This window comes from Dufourea novaeangliae, unplaced genomic scaffold (assembly GCF_001272555.1).
Source record: "Dufourea novaeangliae isolate 0120121106 unplaced genomic scaffold, ASM127255v1 scaffold343, whole genome shotgun sequence".
In the NCBI taxonomy this organism is placed as follows: Eukaryota; Metazoa; Arthropoda; class Insecta; order Hymenoptera; family Halictidae; genus Dufourea; species Dufourea novaeangliae.
This window is the reverse complement of record NW_015374236.1, coordinates 1,021,313-1,031,197: the sequence shown is the minus strand read 5'-3', so window position 1 is coordinate 1,031,197 and position 9,885 is coordinate 1,021,313. Positions and strand designations below refer to the sequence as shown.

General features: G+C 43.1%; 1 protein-coding gene across 1 annotated transcript in view; it reads left to right on the top strand.

Annotated features, from left to right (window-relative positions):
• The window catches only part of LOC107192455 (putative uncharacterized protein DDB_G0293878), a 29,528-nt gene extending 20,145 nt beyond the window's left edge, over positions 1-9,383 (top strand). The window contains exons 3-5 of the mRNA XM_015581713.1: positions 1-198; positions 5,437-5,502; positions 8,810-9,383. Of these exons, the coding sequence (XP_015437199.1) occupies positions 1-198; positions 5,437-5,502; positions 8,810-8,983 (438 nt within the window). The 3' untranslated portion in view covers positions 8,984-9,383. The remainder of the gene's footprint in view (positions 199-5,436; positions 5,503-8,809) is intronic.
• Positions 9,384-9,885: the final 502 nt, after the last annotated feature.

Sequence of the window (9,885 nt, the reverse complement as noted above, 5' to 3'; positions counted from 1 at the left end):
TACACGACGACCTCTGGCATTGTTAGGAAAACGTTCTACAACTGCAAGAAGGTGAAGCAGATCCTGAGGACGCATATGGTCAAGTACGACGAGTTGGATCTGTTCGGCGACGCGGAACTTCAGGCAGAATTGAGGGATCGTTTGGGGCTGAGCACGATACAATTGCCGCAGCTTTTCATTGACGGACAACACATTGGGGTATGTGGACTTCCGACGATATTATTATTATTATTATACCGGATAAAAACATTTTCGATCGGACTGCTAATAACAGAGTAATCTCTACTGATCACGATTCGTGGTTCGCCCTGTGGATAAACAGGAATCCAGTGTAATAGCGTTACAGACAATTTTCCATAGAATCAATAGGTGAGTGTAAGAAGTGACGCTGAACCGTACCTACATAAACGAACAAGTTACACATCCTTCACGTCCAATTAATCCAGTCGACGATAACCATCGATGCTCGACGGAACCTCGTATCGGGCTGCAGCAAATTCACTTCCTTAATTAGCCTGAAAACTCCGTTCTTCGTTCCCCCGTAGATTACAGGAGTAACTCCAAGCAGGCACGTGTTCAGTTCTTCTCGATAAGGCCGCGGTTTTACAGTTATCACCCGTGAACACAGTTGAATAATGAAACGTGAGCATCTGTCGTTGATCGTCCCGCTAACTGCGTTCGACGTTCGTCAAACCGGCTAGTCTGCACGGAACCATTCTCGTTATCGATTTCTCATCTACGGAAAAATGTAGATTTCTGTAAAGAAAAAACAAATGAACCTAACCCTTACCTCACCTCCGTCATACCTCCGTTCATCTTTCACGACGCATTCTTACACGCGTCTCCACTCGAGCGGTCAGCTCAGGTGATTTCTCACAGTCGACACGCCGCGAACTTCTCGCAAGGCCGATGTCGTGTTACGCAATCGGGGCGGCTATTAAACGATCGAGAAAGTCGAGGAGGATGGCCAAGTAAGAAGGGACAGACCGCGAAATGTTAAAGACACGACTCGTTTTGAACGGGCCTGTAGCCGGAAATCTGCAACCGCGGTTACGTAATATCGTGTTTGTACGGGAGAGCCTTTTGTAGACGGTTCTTCATCGATCAAACGGATTTCAACGGGTTGTAACGATGTTTCCACTGCCAACGGCGTATGGACGTTCGACGGAGCGCGGGGCCGATTCGCAACGGTTTTCGCAATTCCAGATTTCTTTCGTGCCACGTCAGCCCCATGTCGCGAGTTGTATGTTTTTGCAACTCTGTGATTCTTTGGCTACTATGAATACCAAATGAACGTTCGATGGGTTTAGTATTTTCTTCGAGCTCTGCATTACTGAGAACGTGAATTTTATTGTCGAGAAACGTTCGAAGGCGGTGTTGGGCACAGTTTTATTCGATTAATACACAATGAAACGCAGACAATTTTTTCTACGTATTTTTCGAGGACAATTGTTAATTAAATTATTCCCATCGTTTCGGGAATGGATCGTGTGCTTCGTTGCGTTACTTCTTTTGGAAATTGAATTCTGGCACACTTTCCACGCGATAACAAAAGTAAAATCATAATGGAATTCTTTGCGGAGATGCAACGAGGCCGCCACGTGAATGTACGCGGTACAGTTAGGTTTTCGTTTTCGGTGTTGCGTTCACCGGAACAGATTACACTTTGCTGCGCGCCATTTGTCACACGGAGCATATGCGATAGTCATTTTGCTGATTATTATACAGCGGTCCCGTGCTGGTTCTCGGGTACGTTCACAACGATCCTCTTACTCGCTCCGTCGAGTGCACAAAGAAAGTTCTTCTGGCTGATTTTACGTTCCAATTTTCCTCGCTAAACACTCTGGTAATGCACACAACGAAAGATGCGAAAACGCTTTTAAACTGGATAAAGATTCGGAATGTATTTTTAAACAAATGAGCGCATACAACGAGGAACGAAAGTATTCAGACGGCAGAATACACAGTGTGCATTATCGTAGGGTACTCTGTGTAGTTTATATACCATGTTAATTGGATCTTTTCGTAAGTTCGTATGAATTTACCGCCTGTCTACTACTACACGCGAACCTTTTTCTATCTACTGCAATACTATGTGGAATTTTAACATAGTACACCTACAAGTAATCTGCGGGTCTGAATTCATTCTGTAGCTTATCACGTGGGCGTCTAAGTAAGAAGATCACAGTATCGGATGTCAAGCATGAATGAACATTTTTGAAACATCACATAATTATATCCAACATATTCACAAATAGAATTCTATCTACAACTCTATTGTATTCTGTCTAATTTTCAATAATGACTTCTGTAATCTCCACGGCGAATAACTTGACGGAATAACACCAGACAGTAAGATTGATGGAAAGAAGTCTTACGCAAACCCCGGAGAAAATTGTGCTGTTGTCCAAGTTTCGAAAAAGAAAATCGCGAACGGGGCACAACCGTGTAATGGGATTCGAAGTTGGCAGCCGTTACCTTGCCCCAATTAACGGGCCGCGTTAGGAACCGTCTAATTAATACATTCCGCGGAGCTGCTCGCCTCTCGGCGACCAATGTTGGTCAATGGTAATAAATGATAACGCAGGATGCTCGTTCCGCCCGTATACACTGTTCGCTACGGGCAGTAATGTTAAAATATTCATAAGAGGCCGGTTTGCATCGAGTCGCGCTCGCGATTCCATTCGCGATGGAATTCTTTCGTAATGGAAATGCGACACAATTACGCGAGTAGCGTTCAGCCGTGTGTATTCACTTTTTCTTTCTGTTTCTTTTTTCTTTGTCACTGAATACGATGTGGTTGTTGCCGGCGATTCGTCTTGCGGTCAAGGTTGCACATTTCCGCTACGTAGGTTACTCCAAATACTAACATTCTTTTGTTGTTACTTACAACAAGAATTGATACTTTCGCATAGCATATAATAGAAATGTGTACTAAATTTAGGAGTGTGCTGTACTCGTTTTAACGTCACGTAAAAGATGTTGAGATGTAGGAGGTTATCTAGTATTTCCAACATTGTTTAAATTCTCTGGGTTTGGTAGACAAACGTCTTAAGACCCACAGTTGTTATCTCCTCCACCAACCTCAGTTACTACACACCTACCTTTATCAAACGTTGATGCGTGGTGCATACGGAGTTTCGAATGACTTCACTAGCATCATGAGTGAAGAGACGCATTAAATTTGTTCACCACCAAGATGAACGAAGTAGGGTCCCTAAGCTTGTCCACCCATTTCCGTTACAGCCTGTACACAGATAAATCTCCTGAGCCTCGCTCAAAAGAACTACGTTTTCCCAAAATATGACACAACACACGAGTAAAAAATATTACACACTTTTACTCACTCTCCCGCGAAGAATCACCCTCATCATAGATCGTAATCCTGCTTCTGTAGCGACCTGTAGAAGCTGTTTAAATCCGATTACAGTAACCCGGTCGCAAAGTTCATCCAATCCAATCGCCGTCTCTCATTTCAGCCGGAGACCAGTTTTATTTCCTCCAACGCCAATAAAATCTATATCCCCGCCTTGTGCCCATTTCATACACCGCTTCTGTGTTCCCGAGGATTCAATAGCGATGGATCCTCCCGAATTAATTTCGCTTGCCGGACACGTACCGACGCCGGAGCTGTTGGAAAGTCGGCGCAGCGCCGCGTATTCAATCATCGCCGCCGCAATTGCCCAATTGCTCAGGACGTCGGGCGGCGTTAACGGCCAACGGATCCTCGTCTGGATCGCGGCCGACGATCGTCAACGGCGTAGATAACCGCGCGTAAAAGCGAAATGACAAACTGCTCCAAGGCCGGGGGTTGTTGGCGAGCTAGAGACAGAGAGAAAAAGGGAGAGAGAAAGGTGAGGCCGCTGCTTGCGTTACACGGCATTACGGCCCTGCTGTGGTTTCGCGCGAGCCAGAGAACCGCGCACTCTGGACTGCATTCCAGCTCGACCACGCCGCGCGCGCGATTTCCATGCATTCGATCGTCCTGTTATGGACACCAAGACCGCCTAAGTTTAACACACCGTTTAGATACTCGACACACACTACCCAGTGTTTGACGTTTCTTTCGTTCGTTTCGAGTTTTGCAAAATTTCGATTACACATCGATCAAACCTGTAGATATCCTGTGTACTCGGGTTCTGAATCATCCTGTACCCACGTACAAGGCATTGTAGCGCTGCAATTCGAGGTGCAATCGACGGTAGGGCAGGCAATTATTTTGTTTGTTGGAAATTTCGCATTGTTTCCATCGATTCGCCGTTCCATTCGCGGATTTTTTTCTTTCGGGGCGGGTCGTTGACGGATTAGAAACTCGCGGGCTCGCCGTTCGGTGAAAGGCATCAATCGTTCCTTTTCGTAATGCCGTTGCGACAGCCGCGCGCGCGAACATCGGACGATAAAGCGCGGCTTTGGAAGTTTCTTTGGCTCGACCCGCGACGCAGAATATTGTATACACCCAGTGTCCTTCGGGTCGCTTTTAATTATGGTAAAGGGGACGAGAAACTTTTGCTAGGGTCGACGAATCGCGCGGCTCAGACGTAGATACCGAGGAATCGTGAAATGTTCAAGGATTCGTGAACTTGGCCTGAAAGGATCATTTTGTGTTTACGCTTGCTTTATTTGAAATTGAAGCTCGATAGTGACGTATATTCTATGGTAATTGAGTAGATATACAATCAAAATGAATACAATACCGGACCATTTAATAGCTTTATTTTCTACTATACCGATCATAATGACTGTATAGAGTATGGAGCACTCTTAAAATTACTGTTCAAAGAAAAGGAATGTCTGGAAAGGAGAATGTCATAAAACAGCTGTATTAAAGTTCGGTTTTCGAACTGTAGATTACTTTTCCGTGATTCGAGTGGATTACCGATCTAGGACTTAAATCTTTTCAGGGACAAAGAAATAAATTTTATGGCATTTTCCTTGGTTTCGATTGAAATTGCATTTAGTTTTCCTTAAAGTTAGAAACATTTAGAACTGCGAGTAAAGCCTGATAAAACCGTTCGACTACACATAACCGTTTGTGAACCACGAAGCTTCATAAAATGTTCATTATCGCTACCGCTGTCGCGTTTACGCGATGCCGCTAAATGGTTAACGATAAAGTGCCGTGAACCAGTGGAAATTGCTTGACAGCAAAACCAAAGTGATTACGGTACTTGTTATCTGCGTCATAAATACTGTAATAGGATTTTCCTCTCGTGCACACGTTAATACAATGTCGACGCGCATAATACGCGCGTCTCAGTTATCGCAACAACGATGTACCACCAGGAGCAATCAATTATTACATATTTTATTAATATAACAGGAATAAATACTGTCACATTCTAAAGAACTGAAGCACAAAAGATTCTTATTACTTTTTTCATTACACTGACTTCTACGCCGGATTACACGGTCACCAGAACTTATTTCTTGTTCCAGGGATTTGACACCGTCGAGCGGCTCAACGAATCCGGAGAGCTGAGGGATATGCTTAAGCCTTACCAGGTAATTAAAACTTGCATAATAATCCTGGCCTTCCTTAAAGAAACCAAATTCTTCTATCTCCATCACCGTATTAACAAACATAAGTTCGAATCTAAATTCAAATTTACTCTACTCCATGAGAGAACAAGTCAGAAATCAATTACATTACCTGGTTTAAACCAACTAATCGATAAACATGTTTCCTCGCGGTTATAATGCCGCTCTCCGGTTACCTTCTGTATCCCCATTAAATCGGAACTTAAATCTGAAACACGAATACAGCTAAATCTTGCTCGATCCTCTCCTGAATTCTTCCCCTGGATATAACTTCGCGTCGACGTGCAATTCACGAAAGACAGCTGTGTCGGAGGCGGCTGTCGATATTCCACCCGATGGAAGAGTTATTTGACCCTCCAGGAATTCCGCGCCGGTTCCGAGAATTCTCCGCGTAACTATGTTCCACGTCTTCGGAATATTTATGCCGCGTAGAAGAATGGAACCAGCGGCGTCGGGCATATATGACCACGCGGCGTAAAGGGAGCCGAGGAGCTGGCTCGCGCTCGTGTACCGTAATCCGTCGCGAACGCAAGGTTGTACGATCCTTTCACTTTTATCCGGCGATATCTGCCTCCACCTTCCTTTTCCAACGCGATCATAAATTTCGATGTCGTACAATTGAGGTTTACCTTGCAGCGTGTAAAGGTCGTTTACACTGTTGCCCGACACTATCACTTTCCTGGGGTGCTCCTTCCGTCCTCGAACCGACTACCTACATGTGGCCCCGCCTTTATAATATTCTTCGTGTACCGAGGACACTGAACTCATTCGATTCCAGGAATCTCGAATAGGTCCTTTGCGAGGAAAAGCGACATTAGAGCGTGGAAACACAACTGAGTCAGCGGGATTTCATTCTTTTCGAACCTCCTACACATTTCATTAGAATTTCTCCCGGCACCTCTTCATTGATACATCGAAGCTGGACGTGTGATGGAGAGAGAGGTCCAGAAGGAATGTAAATGGAATTTAACGTAGTAAAAGTTTCTCACGGAAAGAGATAAAAATAAGTATTTCAAGAAGAATTTGCTTGACTCAGTCGTACGACACGGCACGAGGTTTTTAATGTTGAATGGTGGCGGCAAGGACTAGAAAGTTGTCAACTTCAATGTCTTTTGAAGTAATCGTGCCGAAGGAACAATCAACTTGTCCTGCAGTAATGAACTCTGAAAATTCAGCTAATTAATTTCTTCGGTTCAGTAGTTTTTATTGAGAAAATCTAGAGAATAAGATGGATTGAAGGGGAACGTCGGCAATTTTTCATTCCTCGTTATCGATTAATGATGAAAAAAGAATGAAATCTACGTTATCGTTCCCTAGAATAATTATGCGGTGGACCGAGTGTGTCGGAAAAATACGTAATCAAACGATGCATCCTTTCCCCGGCAATCTTTACGCAATTCTTGCGTAACCTATCATCGCCATTCTCATCTTTCTTCGCACAATAAGCACACACTCCGAGTCGTATATACAGTTTATTTCATTAACGCGCTGAATGCCAAGCGTATCTCGTCATCTAAGCTGTGGCAAAACTTTCGCTGAAGAACCGTCCATTGATGTTATGTCAATACTATTCTGAATTCAATTGATTACACAACGATTCTCCATCGGTTTCGAGAAATCACATCGATGTATGTTTTACCGGTACGCCAGAACAGGAATGTTAGCTTTAATTACAATTCCATTCCAACATTCATGGGAAAAAGAAGTATGTAAATTCTTTGTAATGGAAAAAAAAAACAAAAATTTGCTTCACTTACTTTCCTCGTACGAAGTTTTAGGCACAAGCAAAGTTTCGTGAAGCTACTTGTGGCACACATTATTTCAATGTCAGTGGAGATCCACCGCATTATATGCACACATTGTATGTACTATTAATAGATAGCGTTTTAATGGGTTCTTGCAGACTTTGCACTAGTTATTTCCTTTCTCTAAGAATTAAGTTTTGTAACTATCTGAACATCATTCTACTTCCTGTAATGTCACTTCTGAGGTCCTACTTTTACGAAATAAAATGGGTGATAGGAGGAATACTGGAATAAAAACGTCGAGAGTTCATTGATCCAAATGTCGAAACTTGAATCGAGGAAACATCGCCCACATCGACGTGCGTTTTTCCCGAAGAATGCAGCTGAAAATGTATAAAAGTGAAAGCCAGAATTGCGCAACCGCGTCAGCTGAGCCGTGCACGTTGAAAATTAACGTGGAATCGAGATTGTCACGCTCGTTTTATGGTCCTCTAAACAATTCCACCCTGTCGACCGCAGAACCGAGTCTAGCGCAAGGAACAGCTAAATCTCTCTGTCGGCTCGTTCGACACCATGTTGCCTCCTTCAACTCGTTATCCATACAAACTTGCATTAAACTATATTACTCGCTCTTACGTAGCATTCTACAACTTCGATAACGATGTTATTTCACCACCCTTTTTCAATAATTATCCCGCCCACCAGAACAACCTGACACACCGAGCTACCTACTCGAACGAGATCTTTGATCTACATCGTTCATAATCTTGCCAGTCGACTCTCTCGTTACCGTATATTTTCCTGCCTTTTTATTGTACTAATACTAATTTGCCTATACCTTTTCATGTACCCTCACCCCAATCAATCTACTCGCTCAAATATTTACCTCCGTTTCCTTCAACTTTTCCAAACGTTTTTACGGTATTTATTTCTCTTGTTATATACAGGACATTCGCGCTATTACTAGCTAGCGTTTTTCTTTGAAATAGTAAATATTATAAAAAAATAAAAGAGAGAACAGTAGTACTGTGTTTTGCAAGTAACATAATAGCGTATGTAATTCTTTGCTTTCATATGATATAGAAAAATATATAGCACACGATTTAAAAAATTTAAGGTCACCTGCATTTCCAATAAAAAAATAGTGGAAACGACAAAATTACATACGCCATTATGTTACTTGCAAAAAGCAGAGAACATCCTGTATACTATTGTATGTATTTCCTTGTTACCTTTCGTATTAATTCGATTTCTGTCAGAATCTGGTTCCAAAACAACATCTGTTCGTTTATGTAACGTAATACAATACCATTATCATTGCATATTGTTACAATCCTGCATAAGCCATTCAATCTACGTACTATTAATACCTTGTACCATGGACTTCCAACCAAATTGTATACCAAATACACAATCGCTATTCTATCAACTGACTCCCTCATAAGAAAGTCGTCAGACCACCATTTCCGAGGTACAGGAATAGAATGAATTAGAACGAGAAATATGACTCGTGTCTCAATTTTCAGAGCGATGACGCGTGCACCGTGTGCCTATTCTGCGGTGGCTACCAATGGCAGCTATGCCCGATTTGCAACGGCAGCAAGAGGTCCGTACACCGCAACGACTTCACCGCGGAATTCGTCGCGCTGAAGTGCGCCAAGTGCGACGTGAACGGTCTGATTCGCTGTCCCCATTGCTGAAGGACGAAGGCTCCACACGCATCTCTTTCTCTCTTTCTCTCTTTCTCTATTTAAGACTAAGGTGCTACGAGAAGTAATAAATTTCATTACACAAGTTAAGGACGACGCGCTGACAGAACAGATCCATATCTACGTTTCCAGCGCGATTTTCGTCGAGCGTGTAAGCGTTGTCCCCCGGCTCGAATTCCCTTTTCATCCTACAGATGCGGTTTCGGTGTGTTTCCGTCGTTTGAAAATCTCCACTCACGGGGGGAAAAACGAACGATTCGTAAATTCGAGATAAAGGGGTGCTTGTATGCTCGACCTCGACCACTGAACACGATTCGCAGATACTAATTGCGCGACCCCCGTCAACTGTAAAATAACAGCTAATAAAGCTTATCTAATGTTTTGTAATATGCAACCGATCCGATCGTCGTTCGCTTTTTTTCGCCTCGTCTTCTCCCCTCTTTACTATCGATTTTTACGATTTCTGCGGCGCTCTGATTGTACCTATTGGATGGTCTGTATTTATGGACCGAATTATTATCAGTAAGTAGCCAAAGAAGATACAGGTAAATATAGGATAGTTTCGATAAGGTTGCAGATCTGAAGTTATTCTGTTACAGGTGGAGGTTCTGTTACAGATTGACCATCTGTGATCCACCATTATTCTTCTAGACGGATTCGGGGACTTTTTCACCTTTCGAACTGTATTACAATCTCAAGATACAATGTCAACTTTCAACATCGAAGAAATAACCTAGATTCACCTTGAACAACCCCATCCGTCGAATTTCCCACGCGATAGCTACGCATCCGATCGAGAAATTCGCGGAATCTCATAAAAAGATAAAAACAAAAACAACCCCCCAAGCTACAAAATCACTTCCAGAAGCAAATTATTCCGACCACGATACTTT